The following is a 17,274-nucleotide window of genomic DNA, read 5'->3' on the forward strand; positions in this document are numbered from 1 at the left end:
TTTCATGGTTTTACCATGAAAAACTGGAAGCTGTTTTAACCATGAACTTAATATTTTTGAACTTCTCAATGTATGGAAAATCGCCATTTTTTTCATGGTCACGCTGCATAACAATACCCCTTTTTCATGGTTATTTTCGTCAAAACTATTAAATGTATGGTCGAAAACTATGAATTTCAATATGAATTCACGGTATCGAGGACGATAATAATCATTGTGTATACCATGCAATTTATAGTCTGTGAATATGGAATTCATGTTTTTTTCACGGTGCAATCCTATTCGGGGACTTTAGGCTAACAACCTACTGCTCCCGATTTTAAAATTGTTACGGAATCCGAAAGAAATGACCGACCTGGAACTTTGGCGACGACTTTTAGCATGAAAACACGGACACGAATTGGAACTTGGAATGTTTTAACCCTTGCCCAACAAGGCAAACTGGAACAACTTGCTAGAGAGGCTAGCCGCCTCAAGCTTGAAATTCTGGGACTGAGCGAAGTCCGTTGGCCTAATACTGGAGAACACAAGACACAGTCCGGGCAAGTCCTGCTTTACTCTGGCATACGAGGAGAACATGCTACTCGGGAACGAGGAGTTGGTTTCCTGTTAAGCCCGCAGGCCTACGCGGCCCTCATTAGATGGGAACCGATAAACGAAAGAATAATCGTAGCCAGATTCAGAACACGGGTTAGAAACCTTACAATGGTCCAGTGTTATGCGCCAACTGACGTTGCCGACTTGCAGGAGAAAGAGCAGTTTTACAGTCAACTGAACAGCGTGGTAGAGAGAATTCCGAAGGGTGACATTCAAATCCATTTGGGCGACTTCAACGCAAAGATTGGCTCCGACAATCAGGACCTTGAGCGCATCATGGGGCGCCATGGCCTAGGACAGATGAGCGAAAACGGAGAGCTGTTTGTAGAATTTTGTGGCAACAACAACATGGTGATCGGCGGATCGCTCTTCCCCCATCGACCAGCACATAAGGTCACTTGGGTATCCCGAGATGGCCGAACAGAAAATCAAATTGACCACATCTGCATCAGCCGAAAATGGAGAAGGAGCCTTCTTGATGTCCGCAACAAACGAAGCGCAGACATTGCATCTGACCATCACCTCGTCCTTGGCGAGATACGACTGAGAGTTGCGCGTGTCCAACGGCGCGAGGAGAAAGTCGGGTGTCGATACGACGTCCGCCGGTTGGAGAATCCAGAGGTGAAAAGGGCATACGTTGAACAGCTAGAATCCCGAGCCTCAGAGCTGCCGACAGACGGAACAGTCGAAGAACAGTGGTGTGGAATCAAGAATGCCTTTATCACGACGAGCCATGGTACTCTCGGTAAAGTTTGTGGAAGAAGAAGTGAATGGATGTCGGATGAAACTTGGAGGATGGTCGATGATCGGAGAAAGGCGAAAGTCGGAATTGAGCAGGCATGTACCGGGTCAGCCAAAGCAGCCGCCCGCTTACGATATGCGGAGCTGGAAAAGGCAGTTAAACGAGCTTGTAGACAAGACAAGAGAGCCTGGACAAACTCCCTAGCCGAAGAGGGGGAAAGAGCCGCCGCCAATGGAGATATCCGATTACTTTATGACATTTCTCGCCGCCTCAGTGGTGCAAGGACTAATGCAAGAATGCCGCTAAAAGACCGAGCAGGTCAGTTATTGACCGATCGAACAGATCAGCTCAAACGATGGACTGAGCACTTCGAACAACTCTTTCGAGTCACGAATAGCGATGGCCAACAGAATCTGCAGCTCGAAGCGCCAACAGTAAGTCGCATAAATGGCGTCAACTCGGAAGCGCCTTCGCTGGCTGAAATAGAAGCGGCAATTGTAGCATTCTAATCTGAGCGTATTGATAATACGAATTTGAGCGATGATTTCCTAGCGTGTAAAATTGATAGGTCCGGCGTAACGGCGTTTAACGACGAACATTTGTATCAAACTCGTTGATTTTCCGTTTCGTCATTCTCGATTCGATAGCGTACAAGTAAAGACGCAAAATATAAAGCGACACAAGCGAAAACGTGTTTTATATTATTCGTCCGCGCGAGAATATCACCCGCTTCCCTTCGGTATCGGCTACAAACTATCAGAAGTGGGATCTGGATCTGGATCTGGATCTGAATCGATATAATCTGGATCAACATTCGGATCAATTGTCCTGAAGCGAGCGAGCGAAAGTTTTGTGGTTCCAGCGTGTTCAGTGGACCAATCGGGTGGCGTAGCCCCAGCGTGGAAAACGAGCACCAGCGAATGGCGACCAGAAAAACTCGTCGGAGTCAAGTTTTTTGCGATCCGGATTGCGATAAAATTTCCGATCGTGATATGGCTTCGAAATCTACACCGAAGAAGGAAGGCGATTCCGAGCGACAAGTCCCCGAAAGGCACTTCCATCCGGAAGAATTACGGCAGTTAATCCCGGTATTTCGTGAAGGCAAAGGCGTTACGGAGTGGATCTCAACCATAGATCACTATGAAAAGCTTTACCATTGGTCGAAGAGCTCGACATTGCTGTACGCAACGTGTCGACTAGGTGGTGCTGCGCAACAATGGTACGAGGGAGTGCGGCGAGCGATTTCGAGTTGGGCTGATCTGAAAACGGGCATTAAGGTGGCGTTTCCGGATCAAGAGGACGAGGCCGACATTCACCGCAAGTTGGCAAAAGGCATAAAAGAAGCGAACGAGTCGTACGAAAACTATGTTTTTCGAATGACTGCTCTGGGACGAAAGGGCAACGTCAGCGATGGTGCTGTCATCAAATACATCATCAGCGGATTGTCGTACGATCCGTTGTACACCAGCTTGTCGACCAGCAGATTTTGTTCGATTTATGATCTGTTAGAGCACCTGCGGTACTGCGAGGCGAACCAAGAAATGTGCAAACGTCGAAATTTTGCACCAAAAGGCAACCATCCGGAGGCGGAACCGAAACGAATGAATTTGGTTCAGCGAGCAAACGAAGGTGGTAACAGAAAACCGAGGCGTAACGATGAGTGCTACAACTGTGACGGCGTAGGACATTTTTCGGCGGATTGTCCCCAACCGCAACGTCGTCCAAGGTGTCGGTTGTGCAACAAAGTTGGACACAGCGAAGAACGGTGTTTCAAGCGAGAAGAAGCAGCGAAAACGACGGTGTCAAACGAAGCGGTTAACTATTCCGAAATCGATCATACCAGCGGCCCGGTGTGTGTGATTGCGGAGACGAATGTGGAAGGCGAGAAGAAGAGCGAAACCGAAACGAAAATCGAAGGTACCGATCAAGAAGACGAACAACGAGCCGAACCAGCGGAGGAACAACGTTTTCTCGAAGTCGATGGCAATTCGATGCTGAAAAGTCATGTCATCATAGGAGGAAGAGTTTTGCCGATTCAGACACTTGCTGATTCAGGTTGTCCGGTGAATCTGGTGAAGAAATCGTTCTTCGGAAGCCGTGTAGCTTTAAGTGCAGCTAGCGATAGGCATTTGGTAGGCGTAAATAATTCGGAAATTGAAGTTTTAGGAGCGTACTCGACTAATTTGATCGTTGATTCGAACGTTTTGGTAGCTAACTTGACAGTGGTGCCAGATAATACTATTAAATTTGATATGATATTAGGTCGAAGATTTTTTCAAGACAATAATCTTGGCGGTTTGAAATTCAAAAACGATTTTAATCGTTACGCGATGAAGAAACTTGAATCTAAGAGCTTAGAGGTTAGAAACAAAGATGTTACGAAAGTTGTTTCAGAACATTTCCGAAATTGTAAATGTTATGTCCTACTTTGGGAGTGGACATACGGATTTAACCCGGATTTAACTCTCCAATAACTGGTACGAAAACAACACGTGGTTACTCTGTTTAACTGTTTATTATATTCTGTTCTATCTAATACAGTGTTGCTAGGTGCTTTCAGAGAATATAACAATTTCCCCTTTTCCTGAGTTAATTGTTCACTGTATATCTGATAAGTTCAAATCGTAGTCTTCAAAACGTAGAGGTCTCTTTGTTTCTCGCTTTGGACGACCAACATCTCCATCGGCTGCATTTCTGGACCCACTTTGTTTGATCGGTGTGCTCGAACTAATTGTCGTTGCGCTCTTCACGTTCGGTGTCATCCATTCGCTTGAGAGGTCCTGGGATTCATTTCCGTCTACGTCTTCCTCGATCAGCTTTTTAAGATGAGCTGAGTTCCGGCGGTATTTGTTTCCGTTGTCAGTTTCAACCACCACGCTATTTCCTTTCCTGGAGACGACTGTAACTGGTTCCTTGAGATACATCGGGGACAACTTGTTCTTCGGGATCAAATTACGCATCAAGACACGGTCATTTGGTTCAAGATCGGATGGCTTAGCTCGATGTTTCGAATCGTATCTCAGCTTTGCATTTTGTTTGTAAGTCATGTCGTGATCTCTGATGCTTCCATCTTCATTCGGGACTGTATTCAATTCAGGTATCCAATCGCGGAACTTCCTGCCGAATGCCAACTCTGCTGGTGAAAGGCCAGTAGCAGGGTGTCGTACAAGAGAATACACGTAGTTTGCCTCTTCTAAATCCTTCTTCCAGTCCGTCTTGTTTAGTTCGGCTATCTTCAGAACTTTTAGTATTGACCGGTTCTGCCTTTCGACCTCGCCGTTACTTTGAGGCCAATAGGGTGTCGTGTGCTTCAGTTGGATACCATATCGTTTGCAGAACTGTTCCATTCGATGGCTTGAGAAATTCGACGCGTTGTCTGAGAGTAAGACGGAAGGAAGTCCTATTTTCATGAACGTCCTGTCTAGCCTTTCGATAATGTCTTCGGAAGTTGTTGTTCGTAGTACTTCCGTCCAACGATATCGACTATACATATCGATTAATACCAAAATGGATTCAGCTGATGGTAGTGGACCAAGCATATCCATTGCTATCACTTGCCATGGTCTTTGTGGGAGTTCTCTTATCGCCATATTTTCAGGGGTCACGGAATTGCTGACAATTTGACACTCCAAGCAAGATTTCACTACTTTTTCAGCATCTTTGTCAACATTGGGCCACCAAACCTTGCACCGGAGTCGTTGTTTGGTCTTCTCGATCCCAGGGTGGCCAATGTGCGCTAGTTTTAGAACGCGTTTACGAAGGGCTGCGGGGATAATAATTCTATCGTTTCGCATAACTATGTCGCTTATAATACATAGTTCTGCACGGAATGGAAAGTAATTCTTTATGCGTTCATTCCATCGACCAGTATTTAAAGACTCTTTCACCACAGCAAGCTCATCATCTTTCAATGTCCCATCAATTATTTCGTTTAAAGTGATAGCGTTTGGCGTAGCAGATTCAAGAATCGCCAGTAACGTTGTCTCCCCATGTTGGTCATACGTTTTGCATTTCTCAAATTTAGGGAGTCTTGACAGTGGGTCGGCTATATTAGCTTTCCCGGAAATATGGACAATTTGAAAACGGAAGGATTGCAATCTAATAGCCCAGCGTTCGATTCTTGTACATTGTTTACGATTAGAGCCAAACATTACTTTAAGCGGTTCGTGGTCAGTAAGCAATTTAAATTCTAGGCCTCTAAGGTAGGATTCTAATCTCTCGGTAGCCCAAACTAAGGCTAAAGCCTCTTTTTCATTCTGCGCATAAGACTTCTCGGTGGTTGATAGGCCCTTGCTTATATAGCATATCACCCTAGCTTTCCCTTCCCGTTGCTGGAGCAAAACCGCTCCAAGCCCAACTGGGCTGGCATCGGCAATAAGAATTGTTTCATCATATGGGGAATAGTATCCAAGATTTTTGGGATCAGCTATTTGCTTCTTGATAGCCTCGAAAGCGTCTGTATGTTTGGACTCCCACTTGAATCGTGTATCTTTATGCAAAAGTTCTCTCAATGGCGCAGTAAGAGTGGAAAGATTTGGTATGAACTTACCTAGGTAGTTGATTAGGCCTAGAAAGCTCCGTAGTTCTTCTGCTGATTGTGGGTTTCGACATCGGCGAATAGCGTCCACTTTCTCTTCAGATGGACTTATTCCGTCCCCGCTTAGCTTGTGACCCATAAACATAACGCCTTTCTTTCTTATTTCACATTTCCTTTCATTGATCGTGAATCCGTGTTCTCTCAGACGGTCGAAGACAATTTTTAACGTTGAATCGCCTAACTCGACCTGATGAAATGCCTTGTTGAGGTCGATTTTCGAAAAGTATTTGCAGTCATTCAAATGAGGAATAATTTCATCAAAGATCGGAAGAGGATGATGCTGGGGAATTATGGCTTTATTGGCATCACGCATATCGACGCATATGCGGATTTCGTCGTTGTTCCCAGGTTTTGGTCGAACCACTAGGCGTGATATCCAAGGAGAATCAGAGGGAGCGGGCTCTATTATGTCTTGTTCAAGCAACTTTTGCAGCTCTCTTTCGACTTTGGGCTGCAGCGGTATCGGAATTCGGCTTTGTGTGTGTTGGACAGGCTTTATTTTCGGGTCGATTTGAACTGCGACAACTACTCCTTTGACCTTTCCGATCTTTTCCATGTTTGTTCCAATGGTGCAAATCGTGGTATCGATTTTAAGAATCCCCAGCTTGATTGCAGCGTTCTTGCCGAGAAGATTCACACCATTTTCTTCAACTACGAACACCGTGTCACTTACAGCTGACTTTTTCGTGGCAATATCGGCTATGAACATTCCTTTGACCGAAAGCTTGTGCCCCCCATAGGTGTATAGCTTCTTCGTTACTTGATCCGTTTGGTACTGCAGTTGTACATTCTGGCTTTTCAAGAACTTCCAAACTTCGGAGCTTATAACGTTTGCTCCGGCCCCGGAGTCGATCAGCCAACGTAACGGAACTCCACCGATTTTACACTTCACCATATTGGCAGGATCGGGATTCATGGCAAACACATAATTGACATTGCTTGCTGCACCGCTATCGCTTTCTTGGTCGTCGCTTTCGTCACTGCTGGATTCTTCCGTGACTACCTGGCGTACACGGCTCTTACGGTGTCTCTGCTTCTCGTGTTTCTTACCGCGGAGGTCTTTTGTCTTGCAACACTTTTTATAGTGACCCATCAGATCACATCGCTTGCACTTTTCGTATCGGGCCGGGCATTCTTGGTCGTTGGCATAATGACCTGATTCCCCACAACGAAAGCACTCGCCTTTTTGGCCGGATATGCGATTAATTTCCTCAACACGCTGCAGGGTTTTACGGTGTTTAGCTATAGTTTCGAGGGAGCGGCCTTCATCGAGAGTCTGTGCCAGCGTCATGTTTCCTTTTGCTAATATTTTCGCTCGCAACTCATCGGAAATCCCCTTTTCGAAAATCTGCTCCTTTATGTTCTCCTCCAGCCAGTTTCCATATTCACACAGCTCACCTTGTTCACGGAGTCGCAATACGAATTTCTCAATAGACTCGTCGGGGCTCTGTTCGAGGTTTCGGAAGATGTGTCTTTCTCGTGGCAAGCACTTCAATGGCAAGAAATAACCGTCCAACAACTGTACTGATTCCTGGTACAAGTCGGAATCGTTTGGCACTTCCAACTCGTTCTCTCCACGTAAGTTGAAGAAGATATCTTGGACATCGGGACCCGCGTAATGTAGCAGGTACGACCGTTTGCGAGCGGGTTGCGTTACATTATTCACTTCGAGAAAAATTTCGAAGCTACGTTTCCATTTCTTCCACCGACTGGACACTGTAGACGTATCAGTTGGGTCAAATCTTGGTACTCCTGCCGGTTCCATTCTCTTCCGACGGATCTGATTTTTTTTCAGTCCGTTTCGCGCACTGTTTTGCCAATTTTTTTTCTTTTGTTTTGTTTTTCACTTCTCGTTCAACGCTTCATAACAAATTTTGTTCTTATCAATTTTTTTTCAGTTTTATTAGTTCACTATTTTCTTAACGTTTTCAGTCCAATTTAATGATATTTCACTTTATTTTGCTGCTCCGACTCGTCGCCAAATGTTATGTCCTACTTTGGGAGTGGACATACGGATTTAACCCGGATTTAACTCTCCAATAACTGGTACGAAAACAACACGTGGTTACTCTGTTTAACTGTTTATTATATTCTGTTCTATCTAATACAGTGTTGCTAGGTGCTTTCAGAGAATATAACAGTAAACAAAACGAAAAACAATCTTTTGAGGCGAAATCGAAGAAAAATCGCGATTATATAGTTAATCCTTTGCGTTCTGCCAGTCCAGAACAGTACGAAATCAAGTGTGATAACTCGTTTGAAATGAATACTCGAGAGAAGCGTGATCAAAATTCGAAACATCGAACACGATATAAAAAGAGGAATGAGAAAGAAGTTAACGATAATTGTCTGGATGGAAAAGATGATAAAGCGCAAAATTAAAATGATTTAAATGTAAATTTATGTAAATAGTAGTTGTAAGCGAGTACGATAGGTTAGTTTCGATTCTGAAAAACAAATGTAAATATTGTAAATAGTCTGCGATAAAACGAGAATGCGTCAACTAATTTGAACAAAGCGAACTGTTGAGGTCAACAGTATATTGTCAGGATGGACGAGCTGTAGCATTCTAATCTGAGCGTATTGATAATACGAATTTGAGCGATGATTTCCTAGCGTGTAAAATTGATAGGTCCGGCGTAACGGCGTTTAACGACGAACATTTGTATCAAACTCGTTGATTTTCCGTTTCGTCATTCTCGATTCGATAGCGTACAAGTAAAGACGCAAAATATAAAGCGACACAAGCGAAAACGTGTTTTATATTATTCGTCCGCGCGAGAATATCACCCGCTTCCCTTCGGTATCGGCTACACAATCAAAAACATGAAATCCAACAAAGCACCTGGGATCGATTGCATCCCTGCTGAAATGCTGAAAGCCGACCCTGCCCTATCAGCACAAATGTTGCACCGTCTTTTCGCTGACATCTGGGATACTGCAACATTCCCGGCCGACTGGATGCAGGGTATCCTCGTAAAGGTCCCGAAGAAAGGAGACCTGACAGAGTGCGGTAACTGGCGAGGCATAACGTTGATCTGTACAACCCTCAAAGTACTCTGCAAAGTGATTCTGAACAGGATCCAGGAGAAAATAGACGCTACACTCCGACGGCAACAAGCTGGATTCCGATCCGGACGATCATGTGTTGACCACATCACTACGCTACGAATCATACTGGAACAAATCAACGAATTCCAGGACTCTCTTCTGCTGGTGTTCGTTGATTTCGAAAAAGCATTCGACCGACTTAACCATGAAAACATCTGGGCGGCTCTAAGGCGACGAGGGGTCCCAGAGAAACTAGTCCAGCTCATCGAAGCACAGTACGAGGCATTTTCGTGCAAGGTCTTGCACGACGGTGTCTTGTCCGAACCAATCCCGGTAACTGCTGGAGTGAGACAAGGATGTATTCTATCACCGCTACTTTTTCTAATCGTAATGGATGAGATTCTGATTGGATCGATTGACTGTGCACCGAACCGAGGATTACCGTGGAATCCTTCAACAATGGAGCAACTGAACGACCTTGACCTGGCTGACGATATTGTTTTGCTCGCCCAAACACAACCAGATATGCAGAGCAAACTCGACGACCTCACCGAAAGTTCCAAAGCAGCAGGTCTCAAAGTCAATGTCGGAAAGACCAAGTCGATGGAGATCAACACAGGAAATCCCTCCAGTTTCATGGTAGCTGGGCAACAAGTTGAGAAAGTGGAGTGCTTCCAGTATCTTGGTAGCCAGATAACTCCTGATGGAGGTACCAGAAAAGACATCGAAACCCGGATCAGAAAGGCCCGATTTGCGTTTGCGAGTCTCCGAAACATCTGGCGGTCACGCCAGATCTCTCTACGAACGAAAATCAGAATCTTCAACTCAAACGTCAAATCCGTATTGCTGTACGGATGCGAAACTTGGAGCACATATGCGGTAACGACGCGAAAACTGCAAGTATTTGTAAACCGCTGCCTGCGGAATATCATCCGCGCTTGGTGGCCTGGCAACTGGATCTCGAATGAGGAACTACATCGCCGGTGTCATCAAAAGGCGCTAGACATCGAGATTCGGGAACGTAAGTGGAGATGGATTGGGCATACGCTGCGAAGAGATGAAGACGAGATTTGCAGAGAGGCGCTAGATTGGAATCCAGAAGGTCATCGAAGAAGAGGCAGACCCAGAAATTCGTGGCGGCGAAGCCTAGCCGCTGAAATCCGAACAGTCGACGAGAATCTTGACTGGGACCGGGTGAAGACGCTGGCTCCGGATCGTCAACAGTGGAGGTCTTTTACCACGGCCCTATGCACCGGAGGATCGGCGCGGGATCATTAAGTAGTAAGTAAGTAAAACCTCATCATATGAACAAAAAAACGATGGTGTAGAAATATTCGACCTTAACAAATGATTCCACTTATCGTTGCTGAGTTACTCAAACGATCAAATCATCCGGCCGCTTTTTGATGACATAAACAAAAGTCACTCACTGATGATGCGACTGTCACGAATATGTAGGTTAAAAGGAATGGTAAAAAACATGAAAACATTCATACGTGGGTAGTTTTTTTTACAGTTGCATCTGCGTCAGGAATTTTGTCGAAATTGTTGAACATAGGAAGCAGAATTGAAGATATTTTTATCCGTCTTCACCTGGTGGAAGTTGTGATCAAATATATAGCATTAATTTACGATGGCCGATCTTAAGAAGGACTTGGATGAGTATCTGCTGCTGCAGAGCGATCAAAAGAAGAGCTTCAAACTCGAGATGCCAAAGATGCCCTCGATTCCCACCCCCGGGCTTATGGGCAAGCTTTTCGGCAAGAATCAGGAGCCAGAGGCCAACAGTTGGTTGAAGGATACGCAGGACACTTGCTGTCCGAAGTTGGTATGGCTGTATTCTTTCATTTAGGTTTTAATGAACGATAATCGAATGTTTGGATCATTTCAGAGTCGGATACAGCGAATCGTTGGGTTTGTGACATGTATGGGACTTGGAGTGTTCTGTATGATAGTTTCTACATTCTACATTCCGGTGTTGATCTTCAAGGCTAGGCAATTTGCACTTCTCTACACTTTGGGAAGCGTTTTCTTTATTATGAGGTTGAAATTATGAATTCCTTTTGGTGGATAACCTAAATAATTCTTGTTCGTTAAATTTCAGTTTTTCATTCCTGAGCGGTTTTGGAGCGATGTTTCGACAGATGTTTTCCCGAGAGCGTTTGGCGCTTTCCATTTCGTACAGCTGTTGTTTGGTGGCCACGTTGTACTTCGCGATGATTGAGAAAAGCACCGCATTCACGGTTCTGTTTGCTGTCGCACAAATTATTTCTCTACTGTGGATGATTCTGGGAGCAGTTCCAGGTGGTTTGACCGGTGTCAAGTTCTTCGGACAAATGTTCCGCAGTTCCGTATCGAACACATTGCCGGTGTAAGCGAACAAACGAACGAAAGCTTGTATGTACAAAGTGGCGTAGACAGGTGGATATAATTGAATGTTATTGAATATTCGAACTACATTGAAAATGAAAATTCTCACTAGCATCAAATCCTTATCAAGATATCTTATCTTCATCTCATTATAGTATTTTTTATAATAAAAATAAAGTCTCTAGTATCAATGAGACAAACCAAGGCTTTTTTTTCTTTGATTTCGTGTTCTTTATTGATATTTAATAGTTTTAAACTTAAAGAACTTTTGAATTACGACAACGATTTTTATTATCACACACTCATACTATTATTTAAAAAAAGAAAAGAAAAAAGATTAGAGTTTTTCGGTGTATTCTAGGTATATAACAAGAATCTTGTTCACGAATTTTATTCAACAAGCCATCGAAGCCCAGATAAGCATGCAAACAATCACTCGAACATTTAGGTTCGCACAAGCTCACTGTACCAGTTCGTTCACTTCGTTGGTCAGTTTCTTTATCTTGAGTGGTAGGAGCGTGCACATCTCCTTGCACACTCCCTTTTCCGCCTGAAAACACGCGGCTAAATTTTCGTTCTCATCGCAACTTTTTACGAAGTGATGATAGTAGCGGAAACTGTTGCGCACATTTTCCAATTGAAGGCGTTTGTCCGGAGTGATGACCTTATAGAAAAGCCGACCCACGTGGAAGAACGCAAAAAGAATCGGTTGCATTTCGGCCTCGTCGATGCCTTGGGCTGGAACCTCCAGAGTGTCTAGGGGAACTTTGTATGATTCGAGGAATTTTTGAAACTTGGAAATACTTTTCTCGCACAGTTTGTTTATTTTGTTCAGGGCGTGTGGAGTCGGTCTATCGCTTGAAGAGAGAGTTTCCAGCTTGGCCAGTTTTACGTCCAGCATCTTGGAATAGATGAGTCCGAGCTCGTACCAAATTTCCCGGCAAATGGTTTGATAATAGGTTGGGTTAAGGACAAGATCCAATTCCTCTAACTGGTCGACGGAGCGTTTGTACAATTTGCATTGATTATCTTCGTCGTCGTCGAAAAATGCTAAGTTTTTGTAGAGGCTGGCTATGTCTTGGACTATTTTTGCATACTGCGAAGCTTCCGTTTCTTTTGTATAATAATCTTTGGCCTTGTTCAGCCAGGATAAAGCGTTGAGGAAAACAAGTTTGGCGTCTTCCAGAGTAAGACAAAACTCGTCAGTTACTTGATCTTCGTAGACGGAAAGACCTTCGAGACCGATGAAACGATCAATTTCTCGTACCGGACTAAGGCCATCCTTGGGCAAATTTTTGTCAGATTCTTCGTCATCTTGACAAAGTCGCTCTTTTGATGTAGCAAGTATATGGAGATCATATTTAGCCCAGCAGCGAGCAACATCAGCCGATCGATGACGAAGGCTTTCTATTTTGTCAGCTCTAACCGTGTCGTTGGTTTCTTTTGGAATAACTTCTTCTTCGAATCGGTCAAGCATGTACGAAGCGGCCGCAAGCAGATGTCTGGCTTGGCTCAAGTGATTTTTCGGGAAATAGTATTGCGACAAAGTGGCGGCATTCAGAGCCCAATCAATATGTTCGAAATCGTTATAATCCAGCTGTCTCTTCAAGGTGAGATGACAGAAATGCGCTGACTTTACTAAATCTTCTAGATAACCAAACACCTGAGCCATATAGTACAACGTAAGGGTGTAGTTCTTTTCCAGCAACAACTTTCCCTTGCCTTTTTCAATTTCATCTTTCGTCCCAAAAAGGTCGATTATTGTTAGAGGTTCGTTATCACTTCCTTTAACATCATTGTAAATTTGCATAGCTTGTTCGAGATATTCCTTGGATTCTTCAAAATTTCCTCTGTTGCAATAAAGAATTCCTAACTGATTCAACACTTCAACATACCTAAAATAAGAACAATCATTCAATTCCAGAATCCTAGTTTAAACCAATATATTTACTTACCCATTGATCGCCTGTGGCTTTTCACAATGCTCCTTGACCAGGTCGAAAGCTTCTTTCAGCGCTAGCTCTCCGTTCGTTAGTTCTTCAGTGAAAATAGAAATTTTTCCAATATCCTTCAGGACATTGGCCAGCAGGCAGCGTACGGTCAACGATGCATCGCTATCCCTATCCAGGGTTTCATCAAGATTTTTCAACTTACGCTGTACCACCTGCAAGATATCACGGGCTGCGTAGTGCGATCGGAACGGTTCCGTCGGGGGATCATTCTTGCTGTCCTCGTCGATTTTGCGATGAGCTTTCTCGAACTCTTCCCGGATGTCCGAAAGACTTTCCTTGGTGATGCCCATTGTTCGGGGAAATACAAGTTACCGTTTGCTGCGAAAAGACAGATTTCTCAATTGATCAATCCTGGATGGATCGATAATTTTCTGGCGGTCGGAAAAGCACGGAATATAGCGCAGCAATGTGCGAAATCGCGACGGGTGGATGGCTACGAAATAGGTAATCAAAACAAATAACAATAAGGAGTTCAACGATTGAGGTCGAAAACGAGTTTACACCGTCAATTTGAAACCGAAATTAAAATTAAAAACGTTTCAATGTAACCCACGGTGGTTGAAAAAAATGAAATCGGTATCGATTTTTGAATACGGGGAAAGCGCCAACTGTAAACAAATCCAGATGATCACACAAATGCGTTAAACTCTTTATTTTACATCCGAAAATATGATCTTCTTTTAATTTTTCTTATTTTAGTGAAGTTAAATTTAATTTTTTAAAGGCGAATAGCTTTTTTATGAGTGTGTAATCCCACAGTTCATTCGCCCATTTCCCAGAGGACTGAACCAGCTGTCAAATCGCATACAAACGCATCGTACCAAATTTTTGGTACCAGAACGTCAGTGTGGTTCCCGAAATTAAACACTTCACCCCATAACAGCACTCAGAATCAAAACAACCCAAAATTGACTTTGCCAAGGCAGCAAAATCAAGTTCAGCTTGCTTTCTTAATTTTGGGGTGTTGTCAATGCACCAAAACAAAAGTTCGTTGCTGGAACTGACCACCCCAAAAAAATTTCCCTTTGTTTTCAGAAAGGTTGTTTCTTTTTCCCAGCGAGTCAGTCGATCGTTCCGGAAAAAAAAGTTTGGTAAGTAGATTTAAAAGCAATGTTCTCGGGCGCTCTTTTTTCTTATTTAAAGTTTTTTAAGCGGATTTGTATCGGATGTAATCATTCTTCTGGAGCGGTACCTTTGAATGCGCTGTACTCCGGCGATGCAAAGGAAGGAAGAAGAAACCATTGAAAAACCGAAAGAAGCGGATGGCGATCTGGGGCAAAAGTCGGACTTGCCATTCACTACTTACTGAAGACGGGAACTCCGGATAACACAACGCTGGAAGGTCCGAAATTGTGACGACTCTTGCTTTATTTTAAATGGTGCCAATCTCCGGAAATTTCCCATTAATTCCTTTCTGATTGGTGTGGAGGTCACCCACAGTTGATGTATCGTAAAGGTAAGATGTTCTTTTACAACGAATCAGATTCGGGTTTCATGTAATGATTTTTAAATTACTGCCGAGATCAGTACATATGCAATTGTGTAAAGTTTATTTTTTAATAAAATTAATTTTATTTAATGAAAAAAAAATTGTTATTTCTCAAAAATTTATACTCCCTTTTGATAAGTGGGTCATCAAACAAAAATATCCCAAAAAAAAATCCCTACCGTATGACATGCCCCAAAATTAAGTTGCGAGAATGACGTCTATTCTCAAGTTTGGGAAAACCCCCTCAAACTCATTTTCGTCGGGAGCCAAAATCATCCGATTTTGCGGCATTCCAACTTGATTTTGGGTTATAATGGCTTAGAGTGAGACTCGAAATAGGGTAACATTTTGGTTGCCAAACGCATCTGTTGCTGTCATACTGCAGATTTTTTTTTTTTTTTTGTAAATTATTTATTTGAAACGGCTCATACCTTTAGGCTTTAAGGAGCCAAACTCGTTTTGTTTGATTACAATTGTGTACTTAGATCTAGTTCACTTTTTTTTTTGAAGAAAAAGAAAGATAGAAAGGGAAATATGAAAATAAAGAGAATTATAGTCGAAGATCGATAGCTTTTAGGAAAAGGTATATCTCGAACATATAGTCCAAGTCCATCATACCTAATACATCCCTCACTGGAACGTCGGATGGTTTTCCTCGGGCCCGAAGGGAATCTATAAAGTTCGCTCTGGCGAATAGGTGGTCCTCACACGACCAAACAATATGCTCGATGTCATGGTAACCTAGACCACATCCGCATAAATTGCTGCCAGCAATATTTAAACGATAGAGTACCGCATTCATGGAATAATGATTGGACATGAGACGGGAAAATATACGAATAAAATCCCGAGTCAGGTTCAATCTATTAAACCAGGGTTTAAGGCTTACCTTTGGGATAATCGAGTGGAACCACCGACCCAACTCATCCTCGTCCCATCTACGCTGCCAGTTGACAAGAGAGTTTCTTCGAGCCAAGAAGTAAAATTCGTTGAATACGATTTCACGCTGGTAAATGTTGCCTTCCATCGCACCCACTTTTGCAAGGGAATCTGCCCTCTCATTGCCTGCTATTGAGCAATGTGAGGGGACCCAGATAAAGGTGATAGAAAAGCAACGTCTTGATAAAGTGGTCAATATATCTCGTATCATTTCGAGGAAGTACGGCGTGAATTTTCCTGGTTTTATAGAGCGGATTGCTTCAACAGAGCTGAGACTATCAGTTATAATATAGTAGTGTTCAATAGGTCGTGTGGCGATACTATTCAAAGCCCAGTGAATAGCTGCTAACTCTGCAACATATACAGAGCATGGTGACTGGAGACTGTGAGATGCGCTGGATATTTCGTTGAACACTCCAAATCCTGTTGTTTCCTCTATAAGTGATCCATCGGTAAAGTACATTTTATCAGCATCGACGTGTCTATATTTAGCTTCGAAAATTCTTGGAATCAGAAGAGGACGATGCGGATCCGGGATTCCACGAATTTCCTGCTGCGTAGACAAATCAAACTGGACAGAAGAATGATCGTAGTCTGGGTTACAAACACGAGTTGGAGAATACGAAGAAGGGTTTACCTGCATTGACATGAGGATATGGTATATAGACATAAATCTGGTTTGAACATTTTGCTCAAGTAACCTTTCGAAATTTACAATCACCAATGGGTTCATGACCTCACACCTGATGAGGAACCGAAGTGATAGTAAATTGAATCGATCTTTCAAAGGGAGTATTCCTGCCAAAACTTCAAGACTCATGTTGTGTGTTGAGGGCATACAGCCCAAAGCGATACGGAGACAACGGTATTGGATACGCTCTAGTTTGATGAGGTGAGTTTTGGCAGCTGACTGGAAACAGAAGCTACCATATTCCATAACGGATAGAATAGTTGTTCGATACAATTTGATAAGATCTTCTGGATGGGCTCCCCACCAGGTGCCAGTAATTGATCGGAGAAAATTGATTCTTTGTTGGCATTTTCCTTTCAGATACTCAATGTGGGCTCTCCAGGTACACTTGGAATCAAACCAAACCCCAAGATACTTGAAACTCCTTGATTGAGTGATCGTTCTGCCTAGGAGTTGAAGCTTAGGTTGAGCAGGTCTACGTTTCTTAGAGAAAACAACCATTTCCGTTTTCTGAGGGTACTGCAGATTTTGAATCAGTTTTAACAAGGATTATGCTGAAAACACTGCATTTTGTGCCCAACCAGAATTTATTAATGTTACCAAAGATCCCTTTGATTGACATTCCCGAGCCGCAGATATCATTTTAAGGATTATCAAAAAATTGCCACCGGTTGAAATTATTGCAATGAAGACGGCCATGTTGCCCATATACGTGTTTCGCTCGTTTCAATTTTCTTCTTCCTGCGGGTTTCTTCACTGAAAACTTGGTACGGAAATGTTTGCTTT

The 17,274-nt window shown here is 43.3% G+C and overlaps 2 protein-coding genes across 2 annotated transcripts; one reads left to right on the forward strand and one right to left on the reverse strand.

Moving 5' to 3' along the window:
- The first annotated feature begins 10,460 nt into the window (after window positions 1-10,460).
- On the forward strand, window positions 10,461-11,561 carry LOC129760163 (vesicle transport protein SFT2C-like). The gene is made up of 3 exons (XM_055757751.1): window positions 10,461-10,815; window positions 10,879-11,030; window positions 11,092-11,561. The coding sequence occupies exons 1-3, from the start codon at window positions 10,621-10,623 to the stop codon at window positions 11,360-11,362; spliced, it is 618 nt and encodes a 205-aa protein (XP_055613726.1). The 5' UTR covers window positions 10,461-10,620; the 3' UTR covers window positions 11,363-11,561.
- Window positions 11,562-11,638: 77 nt separating this feature from the next.
- Window positions 11,639-13,805, reverse strand: LOC129760162 (KIF-binding protein-like). The gene is made up of 2 exons (XM_055757750.1): window positions 13,313-13,805; window positions 11,639-13,252 (listed from the first exon to the last, which is right to left on the reverse strand). Exons 1-2 carry the CDS (start codon window positions 13,657-13,659, stop codon window positions 11,818-11,820), a joined length of 1,782 nt encoding a protein of 593 aa, XP_055613725.1. The 5' UTR covers window positions 13,660-13,805; the 3' UTR covers window positions 11,639-11,817.
- Window positions 13,806-17,274: the final 3,469 nt, after the last annotated feature.

This window comes from Uranotaenia lowii, unplaced genomic scaffold (assembly GCF_029784155.1).
Source record: "Uranotaenia lowii strain MFRU-FL unplaced genomic scaffold, ASM2978415v1 HiC_scaffold_479, whole genome shotgun sequence".
Taxonomy (NCBI): Eukaryota; Metazoa; Arthropoda; class Insecta; order Diptera; family Culicidae; genus Uranotaenia; species Uranotaenia lowii.

Excerpts from the sequence above, each read along its gene's own strand:
- LOC129760163 (XM_055757751.1), top strand. The coding sequence starts at position 10,621 with ATGGCCGATCTTAAGAAGGACTTGGATGAGTATCTGCTGCTGCAGAGC. Across the intron at positions 10,816-10,878 it reads ACACTTGCTGTCCGAAGTTG|AGTCGGATACAGCGAATCGT; the intron begins GTATGGCTGTAT and ends GGATCATTTCAG. Across the intron at positions 11,031-11,091 it reads AGCGTTTTCTTTATTATGAG|TTTTTCATTCCTGAGCGGTT; the intron begins GTTGAAATTATG and ends GTTAAATTTCAG.
- LOC129760162 (XM_055757750.1), bottom strand. The coding sequence starts at position 13,659 with ATGGGCATCACCAAGGAAAGTCTTTCGGACATCCGGGAAGAGTTCGAG. Across the intron at positions 13,253-13,312 it reads AAGCCACAGGCGATCAATGG|GTATGTTGAAGTGTTGAATC; the intron begins GTAAGTAAATAT and ends TTCTTATTTTAG.